Raw genomic sequence first — 16,427 nt, 5'->3', positions numbered from 1 at the left:
GTTACGAACATGAATGAACAGGGTAATTTGGAAGTCGGCAGCTGATAGGCAACCAGAGCTTCTCCCCATCATGAAAATTAGTGCACTGGTTAGTCACAGGATTACATTCAAGTACCACTCAGTGGTGCCGTTAATTCCACCAATACCCTGCCTGACCCTTTCATAACTGATGCAGGCACTGAGGTGAGCCCTGGTCTAAAGGCTGAGTTCATCAACAGGTCCAGCAGAGGGAAGATAAAGAAGGCAAAAAAGTTGAAAAAATGAGGCAGGGACTGAAAACATGAAGCATAAGTAGATGAGCTTCACTATTTATACTTTATTACTTGTCTCTCACAAAACTTGGGGACAGATGATCAGTGCCATGATTTGCAAGTACTTAGGGCAACATTACCAGTAAACCAGTAGTAGCCCCCAGAAGTTCACTAATGCCCCGTGGCAGACGAATGGCGTTCCTTTTTATTTCTTTATTATTATTATTCTTTTCGGCCGTGCCCGCAGCTTGAGGGATCTTAGTTCCCTGACCAGGGATCGAACCCAGGCCCTTGGCAGTGAGAGTGCAGTCCTAACCACTGGAGAGCCAGGAAATTCTGGCATTCCTTTTATGATAAAGTTCCAAGGCCCATGGAGGAGGGGAATGCTGTAAACATGAAGTCCTGGCTTCTACCATCACATCTGATGAAGTCTCTACACTCTCCTTATAAACAAAAATTTTAAATGCGAGGATGAGGACATCCCAGGGTAAATTTCTTTTTCTTTTTTTTTTTAAGATACTTTTAAAAAAATATTTATTTATTTATTTATTTATTTAATTTTTGGCTGTGTTGGGTCTTTGTTGCTGTGCACAGGCTTTCTCTAGTTGCTGTGAGCGGGCGCGGGGGGGCTACTCTTCATTGTGATGCACGGGCTTCTCATTGCGGTGGCTTCTCTTGTTGCGGAGCACAGGCTCTAGGTGCACGGGCTTCAGTAGTTGTGGCACGTGGGCTCAGCAGTTGTGGCTCGTGGGCTCCAGAGTGCAGGCTCAGTAGTTGTGGTGCATGGGCTTAGTTGCTCCGCTGCATGTGAGATCCTCCTGGACCAGGGCTCGAACCCGTGTCCCCTTCATTGGCAGGCAGATTCTTAACCACAGGGCCACCAGGGAAGCCCCCATCCTAGGGTAAATTTCTAACCGGCTCAAGGAGGGAATCAAAACACTGTTATTAGTGAATCTGTGCTAAAATAAAGTGAAGTTGCTAAAGGCATGCCACCGGCCTCTATCCTGAGTCCTGGCTAGTTTAACAATTTTAATCAATGGCTTCAATGAGACCAATCGCTAGTAATCACAGATGTGATTGGAAGGCACAGTGAATAAGGTGGATGACAGAATCAAGATCCAGAAAGACTTCAGAAGGCTGGGGAGATAAGATATTCCACAGGAATACGTGTCAGATCCTACACCTAGATAAAAAAGCAAACTGTAAAATGAACAAGGGAAAACGAAAACGGGTTTATGACAACATGTGTAAAACTAAATTAGAAGTCAGTTAAGACCACAAGCTTATTAACCTAAGTTAGCAGTGTCATGGAACAGCAAGAAGAGCCAATGAGACTTCCCCTTTAAGAAGCCTAGCATCCAGACAAGGGAATGGAGACCCCCAACTCTAAGCTGCATTGGATCGACCAGGCTCAGGGCACTGTGTTCAGACATAGATGTCATCCTTGAAGACAAATGGACACATGTTGAAGACCAAAAACTGACAAATGAGACAGGGTTGACAGAACTAAGGACTCAGTCTAGAGCAGAGAACACACACTGACAGCTGGTAGGCTAGATCCAGAAGGCAGATGGCTTTAATTCATTCTGAACAGGATTTTAAAACTATCAGAAAATTTCACAAAAAAACTGAATTTGGGATAAAAAAATTTCTCTTGGGGAAAAAAAAAAATGTCTGGCAATACTTAAGAAAGAGGTATAGTCAAAGCTCCCTTCAGTAGGAGCTGGTCTGCCTCCTATTGTCTGACATCTGGCCACCAGACTATTATAAATGAGCCTATAGGCATTTGAGTTGTAACTGCTGTTTTAGAGAAAAAGAGGCAAGAGGTAAATACAAAAGCTGTGTTCTAAGACCTGAAAGGTTATGCCTGGGCTAGTGATATACTAAGGGACTCTTCTGAAGAAATAAGGCCAAAAGGTATCAGGTATAAGGAGATTCAACATAAAAAATAACTTTCTAACAAAAATGGAACAATCTACCTGAGTATGTGGCCCTTTCTCACTGAAAAAGGGCAAGGAGAGGTCACCCCTCATCAGGGTCTCAAAGAAAACTGATTCACGGTGTAAAGAACTAGAAGAGACAACCCAAAATGTCCCTTCCAAGTCTGGGTTTCTCTGTTGTTTTAATTTTAGGAGCTTTATCAGTACCCATCAACCACGGAGAGCACACTGACTGGGCCCTTTGCAGGATTTACTGTTTCCATGTCAGCTAAACACAGTGTCTACTGTTGAATCATTATCCGATCCTCTCGGGCACTTTAATTTACCATAAATGTAAGAGAACCTTGTTTTTCATCAGTGTTGAGAGATGGGGGCTACTCCTGCGTTGAAGTCATTCCAAGTTATGGTAAAGGGAATCACAAGGAGGCATCATGGTTTAATGGACAGAAAACCAGAATAGGAAATGTGCTGGGGAAACCTGGATAACTTTTCTAGACCTCAGATTTATTCATCTATAAAATGGGCACAAAAGTTAGCCATGTCTCCTCTAGATAGCTGTATAAATCAAATTAAATAATGCATGTAAAGGTGGTCTGACAACTATACAGTGCTACAGAAATGCAAGGACTTTCCAATACAAACACAGACCTGTTATGTCTTGCTTTTGTTTTGCCTGAAATGCATTTTACCTACTTGGGATAAGGGTCTGGATCAACCTATTTCCCAGTGATCCATGAATCTACCTATTTATCTACTACCTCTCTAGCTATATATCAAATCTCACTTTTCCAAGACTTCTCAACCTAGTATGTCCAGAATTCTAAATGTATTAATTTAAGGAACGAGGTCATCACTGAGGTTATCAACCTTTATCCAAGTAAAGCATAGGAGATCAGTTTTCTCCAAAGTAATGCTTTAAATTTGAAGTTCTGCATATTGGCTCACTAGGAGATATGTATTCTTTTCCACATAAGGCATCTCATTGATCACTTAGAAAGGAGTTACAACAATCCATACATCAGTTGGCTCAAGTATGCATTTTTTATAGATGAATGTTAACAAGAGCAAGGAGATACTACCTAAATATTCAGGGCCATGAAAGTACCCAATTCCGGGGTAAAAATATATGATTTACAGTTATAAAATGTAAAATTACAAATCAAGAAAAGTACGTAGGTATCCTGAAAAGTTCCAAACAGATAGGTGAGAGTTGATCTCTTCAAGGGAATCTTAAGGTGTTAAGCTGTGCTACTTCCTAGTTGTGGAAGCTCACCAGTACCCTGACTTTGATTATTTATTAAAGCTTACCTATGCTCTAGACCATGCCTACTCAGTTTTAACAGATGAATGAAATAGTTTAAAATCCTTATGCAAATAAAAGTTTTCAAGCTTACATAAGGATTCACACAAACTAGGGTTATACAAATGAAATTCCTTTATAATTAAACTTTAAGAAAGAAAACTGCAGGGATTTAGGCATTAGCATTCCTTGTTGTTTAAAATGTAATTAATTTCCAGCACAATAAACTAAAGAGGTACCTATTACTTTTAATGGGCAATAATGAAAAATAACTTATGTGTATATATTTGTTTACAGGGTGATATAACTGTCACTGTAAGATTTTGTTAACAAACATCAAGAGAAAATGAGATAAAGTGTTATCAACTGAAAAACAAATACATGCAACCACAACAATGTGCTTACCTGTAATACAAATTTCTGATCTATGTATTTTTTGGCAATGCTGGGTTGGAATTCTTGGCTTTCCAAAAATCGTATGAAAAACTCATATACAAGCTGCAACAAATAGGTCATCGTTAATTTCAAAATATAATTCACTGAGAATAGTATCAAAAACCTTAAAAAGCTCTAATACTAAAACTGACAAGGGGTTTAGTAGGTTTTAATATCATTCAACTAGCAGTGCCAGCCTTTCTTGTAGCTCATAGCTGCTGTTGTGATTTTTAACTTTTTAAATGTAAAATCTGGAAACACAGCCAAAGAGAGCAAATAAAAATATCCCATAATCTCACCATTAAGAGTTAACCACTGTTAACACTTTAATGTATAAAACTCCCAATTTTTCTCTATACTTCTACAATATACCAATGTACTATAAATTATATATATATATATAAAATATAGTTTTAAAACTACTTTTACCATCTAAACAATATATTGTGGACAATTTATGCCAACAATATCTAAGCCATCATTCTCAAGCTACAAGCAGTCCATTATACATATTTATAATGAATGATTCCAATACTCATAATTAATTTAACCAATATCCTATGCTTAGACACTTAAGTAGTTTTTAAATTACTTCTCTATTAAATTATGCCAGAATGTACATTATATAACATGCATCAGTGTGCACGTGTTCAATTATTTCATGAGGAAATATTTCTAAAAGTAGAATTGTTAGATCAAAAGATATCCAAACACGTCAGGATTTTCAACATTCATTACCAATTTCCTTTTAGAGAGTTTATGGCAATTTACACTCCTCTAAGCAATATATGATGGTGTATCAGGATATTCTCATCTGCAAAGAGTAAGAATACTCTCATCTGCAGAGGCAACCTCAAATAACCGTTTTAATAAACCGTGGGGGATCACTGTTTATGCTCTTTGCAAAATAAATCTATGTTAAAGTATACATTAAATCCTGGTGTAGTATACAACAGTATATCAAAACCAGGACTTTCAAGAGACAGGTAGACACTGGGTTGAAAACCTAGCTCTACCCCTTACTAACTGTGTGACCCTAGGCAAGTTAATTTCTCTAAAAGTCTTTTGCTTCAACTGTATAATGGGGATGATAATCCCTGAGATTAATGTGATTTTTTATAGATATATTGCCCTCTGCACAGTGGTTAACACATATCACCACTGTCATTACTGTCATTATTGCCTAAAACAGCATTCTCAAACTTTTTAGTCTCACTCCTTTACACTGAAAAATTATTGAAGACTCAAAAAAGCTTTCTGTTTACATGAGATCTATATATGAAAGTAGAAATAAAAATTGAGAAAATTTAATATATTTATTATTTTAGAACAATAAAATATATCACATGTTAACATAACTAACATATTTTTGTGAAAAACAAATTTATTTTCCAAAAAAGTTACTAGGAAGAGAAGCACTTTTTTATTTTTGTAAATCTCTTTAACAGCATATGAAAAGACAGAATCTTGGGCTTCCCTGGGGGCGCAGTGGTTGAGAGTCCGCCTGCCGATGCAGGGGACACGGGTTCGTGCGCCGGTCCGGGAGGATCCCACATGCCGCGGAGCGGCATGGCCATGAGCCATGGCCGCTGACCTACGCGTCCGGAGCCTGTGCTCCGCAACGGGAGAGGCCACAACAGTGAGAGGGCCGCCTACCGCAAAAAAAAAAAAAAAAAAGAAAAGACAGAATCTTATCTGTCTCCATATTCAAGCTGTCGTAATATACTGTTTTGGTTAAAGTATATAAAGAAAATCAAGCTTCACACAAATCTACTAGTATGAAAAAGGGAGAGTATGTTCATAGTTTCTTCACATAATTGTAGATACTTTTCTTTGATACTACACCAGAACTTGACAGTCATTTCTTGAAGAAAAGTTGCAGTTGTAGAATCTGAAACTGTATCAATGAATTTTTCATACCATTAAACTAAATTCCAATCATCTCTCTTGCACTTTGGATGATCTTTACCCATGCATGACTGCCTAACATCATTCATTGGCCAACTGGAAAATATCGGTTCACTGAGTTATGGAGATTTTTCAAATGTTGACACATTTCATTACATACATACATAGTATCAATAAAAGTCACATTCCTTAATATCTCTAACTTTATAAAAAAAAAAGGCTTTAAGCTTTGGGGAGCTGTCAAGCTCAAGGTAACAGATAAAGGAAAGATACAGCTTTTCAAAATTCTAATTCTAAATTTTTCTTCAATGCTTTAATTTTATCAGTAGTAAAACAATTGTTTGTTTGTTTTAGAGAAAACATCCACCAAATACCCAAGTCAGAACAACCATAGTTTGTCAGGTATTCTTTCAAGTAAAAATGACAGTTCATGAAAAAACAGCTAGTTTAGCTTGCAGCTCAAACAATCACACAAATGTTTTAGCACAAGACAACTATTCAGTATGCAGCAGATGTGCTTTATGCATACTTTCCATTTCATCATGAAGAATATTATCTTTAATGTGTACTCAAAGGTCAAGATTTAATAAAATTAATAATTTTTGCTGCTTCTTCAGGGACATTCTTGATTGAAATTGGCTTTTTTTTTTTTTAATTGTAAGTGCATGGCAGTGAAGAATATGACTACTAGACCAGTTGGGCACAACTGCCTTATTTGTGCTAACACAACAGCAATTTCAACCACCACTGCTTTTACAAATATTAGTGCAAATGTCAACACAGTGAAAGGAGCAAATAATACAGTATTATTATAAAACTACTTTTGACCTTGCAGGCCACTGACAATTAGGTCTCAGGTCCCCCCTAAGGGTTTACAGATACCACTAACCTAAATGTGTCACACAGTGACCTTGTGACTTCAGACTCTAACATTTAATATTAGGTATTCACATTAGGATTTTACTTCTTTATAAAACTATGTTTTTCTCTCTGAATTCAGAAGAAACTTCTTTCCCAGTTATCTGAACATTGCCAAGTTGTACTTCTAGTCATAATAATGCCTGAGTTCAAATACCCCCTAGAAGGATTGTTCTTTTTCCAATAAACTAATCTTTCAACTCTTGGTTTTACAAACAGAACATCAGCCTTGTTCAAATAACCCATAAACAGGGGTTTCATCTCTCTTTTGATTCCTACAAAGTGGAGAGATTCTCATCTTCCAGGCCTGACTTGTGGGCAAGCAGGGCTTTCCAGTGGGATTGGCAAAATGTCCTCTCCCCTCTGGTCCCTTGAAAGCAGTTATGGTTTAAAAAATTTGATGGAAACACTTCAGACATATTAATTAATAAGCATAAATGTTCTCTACTTTAAAAGACAGATTTTACCTAAGAATCAAAAATCTCCCTTGAGTTTCTAAAGGGAAGGACTAGGGACTGCAGAGGATAAATTACTTTTCAAGGTCACATAAGTGAATTCTTCAAGGAACACGAATAAAAAGACTTTAGTATTCTGGTTTTTCAGTCTCCAGTGTAAAGCATTAAAAACAATCCCTTAATTGTAAATGGAAGTCCTACAAAATTGTATTCTACTATAAAAACAGACCCAATTTCAAAAAATACGCAAAAAATAACCATGGTAACCATGGGATACCAGTTTAAAAGATACCAACGCAGATAATAGAAAAGATCAAATGACACACATACAGTAGATCTTTTGACATATGTGAACTAAAAATTTGTAGATTTAATACTTTTTCTTATTTTTAAATATCCTCAAAGATCTATGATTTGTTGTAATGAGTAATTCTATACGAGCCACAATTAAAATCAGAGAGTGCAGGAGCAGACAGTGAGGCAAGGAGCCTAGCCAACCACCCAACAACCATAATGTGATTTTGTTGTTCTCTACTATTGTCAGGGATTTGGTAATAAACACCGTGCTTCCTTGCAAAATGTGGGCCAGAATCAGCAGCACACTGCTAATGCTGGAGTTAAGAAAAAGTGAAAAGGCTGAAGAAAGTGCTGTTTGGGTCTGGAAAAATCGATTGTTGGATCAATCATAAAGTAAAATGTTGAATTTAGTGATGGGTCACCACGACATGAACGACCTATCACGAACAGAAAAGAAGTTTTCTTAAACATTCAACGAGGGCTCTTGCCAGTACTAAAACCACTTATTAGTGAAAATGGAAAGGTGACTGATTTGTGGAGTCAGAATATACAAAGAAAACACAGAATTCGTGAGACAAGTCAGGAGCCAGTACAAATACTTCCATAAAGCAAAAGACAGTGCCTTCTGACTTGGCCTTTGCTATGAATGAAGGTTCATTTGTGAATTTTAAGAGTAGATTTCTTTTTTTTAAAATTAATTTTAATTTTATTGGGGTATAGTTGATTTATAACGTTATGTTAGTTTCAGGTGTACAGCAAAGTGATTGTTATACATATACATATATTCATTCTTTTCTCTTACAGGCTTCTTTACCTGATCCAGCCTATGTCATGTTTCCCCCTGAGCTAAAGAAGGGGAGAGAGGACTACAGGCTGAAACAAGATGTCAACACAGATGAAACCAGCCTGTTTTGGAACACAGTTTGTGACTTCAGATCCATTAAGGGTACAGGTCTCAGCATCACTCCTCACTGTTGCTTTGGTTTTAAGCATTGCAGATGAACTAATGGTTAATGTTCCTGTAGTAAAGACACAGTGTAAGCTCAAGATTTTTGGTGGCAGAATTCTGCTTAATAGCTTTAGAAATTAATTTAGACCCATATTTTATAGAGTCATTAAGCTTAGCAAGGATTAACTGAAATACTGAGTTAAATATTGAGTATGATAAAGTTTATCATACTTTAGGGGAAATTTATATCTATGGCGATCATGATTTAGAGTATTCAAAAAGCTCCTGCAAATGGCAAGAATGGTCTACTCTCTCTTCTTCAGGAGGTAGACAAGACAACAAGTTGAAGCTTTGAAGACATCTCCTTCCCTGTCTTTTCAACCACAAGATGCAGGACTTTTCTGAGAAAAGTATCTTTTTTGTTTGCTTTGTTTTTTAAATTTCTTCCAGACTATACTGCACTTCTGTGAACTGGTGCCAAGCATCAAGAATAAGACATGACAAAAAGTCCATCCATTCAAAACAGTAATTCCATTTTTTGTTTTCTTTTTGGATTTTTTGTCATAATCTGGGATACACCATGAAAAGCACAAGTAGTTTTGCAAATTTCTTAGATTACAGATAGTATGTCTGGCACCTTATAAAAAAAAATCAAACATCTAAGATAGTAAATCAACTACAATGTTTTAACTAATTTACTCTGTATTTTGGCATTGGTAGCAGGAATACATATGTATTACATGCCTAGGTAAGAGTTGAGAAAACACAGCCCCTGAAAGCTCTCCACATAACTAGGGGAAAGAGCATTACATGTATATCTGCAGCAACCTTGAGCTTCCAAAGCAGGACAGGGAAAGCTGCAAATTTATGTCAATAATTCTGAAGTGGGGAAAAAAATAAACCCTTAGAATATCTCTAGGCCTTATCTCCCTGCTGCATAGTTTTCTGCCCTTCAGAAAGTCAACTAGTAACCGTGAGCACACTTCTACAAAGATGCAGTGACTTCTGCCTTAGGGTGAAAATGGACATGGTCATATTCCTTCTCTACCACCCCTTCCCTCCTCACTAGCTGTCACACAGCCTCTGAGGACATTCTAACTGAATGGAAAAATGGCTTTGAGGTTCATTACACTCACATTTCCTTGTTTTACTCATTTGAGAAATGCTGGCCTTGAAAGAGGGCAGCCAGGAAAGGAGGATGGAAAAGGTCTGGTATGGATAAGTAAATACGATACAAATGGGCCTGGTGCTGGGAAAGGAGATGCAGGGATGGTCCTAATCTGTCCTGGCACATGAGGATGATTGGAAAACATGGCCTTCTCAGTGCAAGAGTACAAAATTGGCCTTTGCAGAAGATTTTTCTCAGCTATTGCTCTTCCTTACAACACTGTGAAATAGCTATTGCAATTTGATTTTGCCCTTCCAGGCTAAAGAAACACATTCGTGGTTATCTTGAAGACAGGCATTCAAAGTCCCCCGGGTACCTAACTGCTGAAAATGAGGTACGTACTCTGTGACCTAATCACATCTAACTAATATTAATGGAAAATAGTTCTGTTCTTGTTTGAGCCTCCAGCAGGAAGGATCACATAGAAGCTCTAATAATATCACTGGCTGAGCATGCAACCCAGGAGGGCCCACCCTAAAGCATTATAATGCTTATTATTTTATTCTTTTGGCATCCTAATTATCAACAGTAAGAAACATAAAAAGCATTCTTTAGCTTTCCAGTAATGTACTCTAATTTGATTTCTTGGTGAATAAGGCCTTCAAGGAATTCCCATGCTAATCAGCTAATGAGTTAATGGATCTTTCTTTTATAACAAATAGTAGTTCAAAGTACCTGTAAGTGTGGCCACGATGCCTCAAGGGTAGGTTCATCTTCTTCTGGATCAAATTCATTGCTGTCACTAGGAGGGAGAGTTCTGAATATATTGCAAGACACCTAAAAATAAACAAGCAGCAGAGTTAGCTGGAATGGAATCACCTCCTCAGCAGCCTTACACAAGGTCTTTGCAGCCAGCAGAAGGGAACCCAGACGACAGATGACAGGAACACCACCAGACTGGAAGGAAAACTCTTTCTATAGGCTTTGAAGCCAGAACCACCTCCAGGAAAAGATGGAAAATAGCAGAGCAGCACCCTCTTGACCAGTACTTGGAGTCCTTATAAGGCCTCCCCCACCCAGGTCCCTGTGATCTTACGCCTCCTATCAAAGCTTGTGCTTCGTTACTTATCAGTCAAGCGTGCTCCTAATTAATCAGTTTACACTAAAATATAAATAACTGTTAATGGGCTTCATGTATTTCCCTTCTCAGGCTTATTCATGATTTGCAAATTTACAGTTATACTAATAGTAAAATTTCAGGCATCTACAAAAAGCAAATCAGAAAAGATATTTCAGAAACTGAAGTTCTTAAAATCATATCTAATCTGTTCTCAGTTGGTTTACAAAATAGTAACAATGCCCAGGGTAAGATACATCTGTAATACAAATTTCTATAGACCAGGTATTTCTTTACCATGGGAAATTTCCAGATTAAATCCTGGATGCTCAAAGAATGGCCATGAGTTGATAACTGTTGAAACTGGGCTATGAAGAGACGAGGATTCATTATACTATTCTACTATTTCTGCATATATTCCAAGATTTCTATAGTAAAATGCTTATTTTTAAAATGCTGTTGCTACTACTTTGCAGTAACCTACCCAGGGTTCCTTCCAATTTCTATTCTGTTTCTTGTTCTATTACTTATCTATCCTCTCCTAATGACCCAAATGTATCCTCAGATCTAAAAAATAAAACAGGGGTGGGGAGGGAATTCCCTGGTGGTCCAGTGGTTAGGACTCTGAGCTTTCACTGAGGAGGGCCCGGGTTCAATCCCTGGTTGGGGAACTAAGATCCTGCAAGCCGCCGCTGTGGGCCAGGAAAAAAAAAGGAGGTGCGGGGTGGGGAGAGATTGCACCAGAAGCCTTTGCTGGACTTTCTGTATAAAGTAGAAAATACGAAGCTATGATATGTTGCTCTGAAAGAGGGAAAAAGAAAGGCTTCTGGAGGCCCATATAATCTGAATGTGTTTACTCATTCAACAAATAATTATTAAGTGCCCATTATGTGCACACACTCTTCTGGGCACTGGGACAATAGCAATGAACAAAGCAGAGAAAAATCTGTGCCTTCCAGGAGTTCATATTCTAGGTAAAGTCATGATTATCCCTATTTTCTAGATATGGAAATTAAACCCAGATGTGTAAGCTCTGGAAAGAAGATTTGATTTTATTCTAAGCTCAATGGGAAGACACCAGTGGATCTAAACAGGGAAGTGACATGGTTTGATTTTTACTTTAAAAAAAAAAAAAATCACTCTGGCAGCTATGTATAGAACAGACAGGAAGGGTACAAGTTAGAAGTCTGTGGAAGTGGCAAGATATGATGATGGCTAGCAGAGAAGACAGAAATAGAATGATTCAAAATATATTCTGGAGGTAGTATTTGCTGCTGGCTTGGATGTATGGGGTGAACGAAAGGAAAGATTCAAGGATGAGTCACAGATATAAGGTCATTTACCAAAGATGGAGATGACTGGGAAAGGGAAGTTTTCTTTGTTTCCTTGCCTTGGTGGGGAGATCCAGAGATCCAGTTAGAAATATGTTAAAGGAGCAATATCCAGGAGCCAATCAGACACATGAATCTGTACCTCAGAGCTGGACAGGTCAGGACTGGAGACATACAGGGACTCAGCAGCATGCAGACGATATTTAAAGCCATGGGACTAAGGGATCTCCTTGGAAAGGAATGAATAGAAAGAAGGGAAAGGACCCTGAGGTATCCAACATTTAGAAACCAGACAGGAAAAAAAAAAAAAAAAAAGGCCAAAATAGGCAAATGAAAAGGAGTAGGAGGTAGGAGAAGAAAACAGTAGAGTAGGGGGGTCTTAGGAGCTAGGAGAGCAGAGTGTCTTAAGAAGGAAAAAGAGGACAACAGCAGCAAATGTTGTTCTGAAGTGGACTAAGATGAGCACAGAGCAGCACTGAAGTGGGTACTGTCATTCCCCAATTTACCGCTGAGGAACTAGAAGCATGGATGTGGAGATCTGAGGTTACTATACTAACACTATAGTGGAGCTGTCAGGCTCCACTATAGTGTTCTAGAAAAGTGGGCAGACTACCTCTTTTGCTCTCCTTTAGCTTAGATGACTGAAAAAAAAAATTATCATATTAGAACATTTTTGCTATGGCTAATTACAGCATGCACATTTATATTATTTTACTTTGGTTCCTTCCAATGATTATTAAAAATTATGTTTACAAAGAAACTGGTGACTTTTCAAATAATCATCAACCAATGACTTCTCTTCAACCAGCCAGTCATACTGTAATCAAAAGAGCAAAAATCGGGCTTCCCTGGTGGCGCAGTGGTTGAGAGTCCGCCTGCCGATGCAGGGGACACGGGTTCGTGCCCTGGTCCGCGAAGATGCCACATGCCGCGGAGCGGCTGGGCCCGTGAGCCGTGGCCGCTGAGCCTGCGCGTCCGGAGCCTGTGCTCCGCAACGGGAGAGGCCACAGCAGTGAGAGGCCCGCGTATAAGAGCAAAACTCTTTTAGTTACTTGTTTCTGAATCTTCATTAAACTACATGTGTATTTCAGAAACTAAGTTGAGTTTTCATCCCAAGTGCATCATTTATATTTACTGTACTCTGTAACAAGTTTTATTTTCCTCTCCCAAGATGTGAAAGTAAACCAAGGAAGGAAGGGAGGCAGGGAGGGAGGCAGGGAGGGAGGGAGGAAGGACAACTATACTTCAATAAAAATTAATTAAAAAAAAAGAGAGAGAGAAAAAGAAGAGAGGGAGAGGGTGAGGGTGAGGGGACGGGAGGGGAGGGGAGGGGAGGGGAGGGGAGGGGAGAGGAAAGGAGAGGGGAGGGGAGGGGAGGGGAGGAGAAGAATGTCTTCTGTAATTAAAAATCTGGATAGGGATTCCCTGGTGGTGCAGTGGTTGAGAGTCCGCCTGCCGATGCGGGGGACATGGGTTCGTGCCCCGGTCCGGGAAGATCCCACATGCCGCGGAGCGGCTGGGCCCGTGAGCCATGGCCGCTGAGCTTGGGCGTCCGGAGCCTGTGCTCTGCAACAGGAGAGGCCACAACAGTGAGAGGCCCGCGTACCGGGGGGGGGAAAAAAAATCTGGGTAAAAGGACACAATCTTCTGTTCCTCTGAACTCTCTGACACATTAACATTCTTATGGTGCCCATAATGGGCTGCAGCAAGCATTTGTTTCCATATATGTCTCTTCCCACTAATTAGGAATATGCAATGTCATATTCACATTTGTTTTCTTGGAACATATGGGGCATCCAGTAAATGTTCACAAAATAAAGGTTTGGATATATAATAAAACTGTATGTTTTGGTTTTCCTTTAACCAAATTTAAATTTTTGAGTGATTTAGTGATTATCTAACCTAAGATGTTTAACTCTGCACAGTGTTCTAAACCTCTCTTGGTCAAAGCTTCATCTCTCAATTATCATCACATCAAAAGAATGTTGAATTGTGTAAATAATCCAAACAGCAAATAGTTCTAAAGGCATGTACATCTCTCTGAGCCACACACTGCCATATCTTCAGATCTGCCTTCCTTACAACGCTTTAATATACTTCTAAACATTTAGTGTACTACTAAGCATTCACCATAAGTAATGAGGAAGCAAGGATCTATTAGGCTGGACAATTAATAGTCAACTCAACTGGTGAAGTAGTTCTCTATCACAAATGGAAAGAATGTCAAAGCAAATCAAGTGTCACGGAAAAGGCCAAGCCTTTGACCGTGCCTAGCACATAACAGGTGCTTAATAAAAATGGCATGAATGAATGAACCATTGCTCTCATCCTTGAGAATCTATCCTAAGAAACTAATCTAAGACAAGACTGGAAAAACTACTTAAAGCAGTCATTTGCAACATTCTCCAAAGAGTGTAAAACTGGAAATAACCTTTATGTCCAACATTAGAGACGTATATCTATTTAGTAGAACACTGTGTAGCACTGAAGATGATTGCTATATTGAAGCACAAAGAAATGTTAGAAATAAAGATTTAGGGGGAAAGATGATGTGACTATAACGGTGTGACTAATTACAAAGATAAGAATGAAAATGGATAACTAAAGGGAAATTAATAAAAGCTGTATTAAAGCAAGAGAAATATGGATAAAACTCAGTAGTTGCTGTTTATCCTCTTGGGAGACACCAAATTAGTCCTCAATCCATAAAAAGCATAAGGTATCGACATGCAGTATGTGAGTTATACTTTTAATTTCAAGATGAAAATGCGCTCTTGAATTTGAACAAGATTATCACCGTCAGGAGAGTTAAAAATTAGTGCTGCTCACAATGCCTAGAGTCTAGCTCATGAATGAATGGTTGAAGGACTGAATGACGGGACCACTTTAAGTATACATTTGAGCTCCAAAATCATGAGTTTAAAATTGGGTCATCCTTGAATGGGCTGGGGGAAAGGGGCGGGGGAGAGGGGAATCCTCTAAATCTCCTGAATTTTCTGCAACACTTTGTATGTGTGAGCCCAACTGGGGAAAAGATCCAGTTGACTTCACAAGATTTCCAAAAGACTTCCAAGATCTAAAAATGGTTAAAAACCACGGTACAAAATAATAAATTTGCATCCATTAAATCTTCCTTTATGATGGCAGCCACTTCTGATTTATAGCCCAGGTTTTAAATGGATTATTAAGTAGCTAACATTATTAAATAGGTAATGCTAGTTGCGTGCTATGAAAATGTATCATGACTACAAGTAACCACCAGCATCACTCCTCACCACAGAGCAGTACTGTAAAGAGTCTATATAGCTAGAAGAAAATGCATCCAGGTATTTATAAAGTCACAAACTATCTCTATTAATATATTTAAATATATGAGGCTATAGCCCTAAGCCTTCTATTTTATTCCTTCAAACACAAATTATCAAAAATAAATAAAAGAAACAACCCAATCGAAAAAGGGCAGAAGACCTAAATAGACATTTCTCCAAAGAAGATACACAGATTGCGAACAAACACATGAAAAGATGCTCAAAATCACTAATCATTAGAGAAATGCAAATCAAACCTACAATGAGATATCATCTCACAACACTCAGAATGGCCACCATCAAAAAATCTATTAACGATAAATGCTGGAGAGGGTGTGGTGAAAAGGGAACCCTCCTACACTGTTGGTGGCAATGTAAATTGGTATAGCCACTATGTACAACAGTATGGAGATTTCTTAAGAAACTAAAACTAGGGCTTCCCTGGTGGTGCAGTGGTTGAGAATCTGCCTGCCAATGCAGGGGACACGGGTTCGAGCCCTGGTCTGGGAGGATCCCACATGCCACAGAGCAGCTGGGCCCGTGAGCCACAACTACTGAGCCTGCGCATCTGGAGCCTGTGCTCCACAACAAGAGAAGCCGCGATAGTGAGCGGCCCGCACACCGCAATGACGAGTGGCCCCCACTAGCCCCAACTAGAGAAAGCCCTTGCACAGAAACGAAGACCCAACGCAGCCAAAAATTAATTAATTAATTAATTAATTAATTAATTAATTTTAAAAAACTAAAATTAGAACTACCATATGACCCAGCAATCCCACTACTGGGCATATACCCAGAGAAAACCATAATTCAGAAAGAAACATGTAAGGGAGACCTTCAAGATGGCGGAAGAGTAAGACGTGGAGATCACCTTCCTCCCCACAAATACATCAGAAATACATCTACATGTGGAATAACTCCTACAGAACACCTACTGAACGCTGGAAGAAGACCTCAGACCTCCCAAAAGGCAAGAAAGTCCCCACGTACCTGGGTAGGGCAAAAAAAAAAAAAGAAAAGACAGAGACAAGAGAATAGGGACGGGACCTGCACCAGTGGGAGGGAGTTGTGAAAGAGGAAAAGTTTTCACACACTATGAAGCCCCTTCAC

General features: G+C 38.9%; 1 protein-coding gene across 5 annotated transcripts in view; it reads right to left on the bottom strand.

The window, feature by feature from the left end:
• PPP2R5E (protein phosphatase 2 regulatory subunit B'epsilon) overlaps positions 1 to 16,427 on the bottom strand; it is a 204,166-nt gene that overhangs the window by 32,354 nt on the left and 155,385 nt on the right. For 4 of the 5 annotated variants that reach the window (XM_079912189.1, XM_079912190.1, XM_079912188.1 and 1 more), the window contains exons 4-5: positions 10,297 to 10,398; positions 3,897 to 3,989 (exon numbers count right to left, since the gene is read on the bottom strand). In XM_079912189.1, coding sequence (XP_079768315.1) covers positions 3,897 to 3,989; positions 10,297 to 10,398 — 195 coding nt within the window. The remainder of the gene's footprint in view (positions 1 to 3,896; positions 3,990 to 10,296; positions 10,399 to 16,427) is intronic. The other variant, XM_079912192.1, reaches the window with a different exon arrangement.

The sequence above is a fragment of the Stenella coeruleoalba genome (genome assembly GCF_951394435.1).
Source record: "Stenella coeruleoalba genome assembly, chromosome: 2".
Taxonomy (NCBI): domain Eukaryota; kingdom Metazoa; phylum Chordata; class Mammalia; order Artiodactyla; family Delphinidae; genus Stenella; species Stenella coeruleoalba.
The sequence above is the reverse complement of the archived record's forward strand: the minus strand, read 5'-3'. Positions and strand labels throughout refer to the sequence as shown.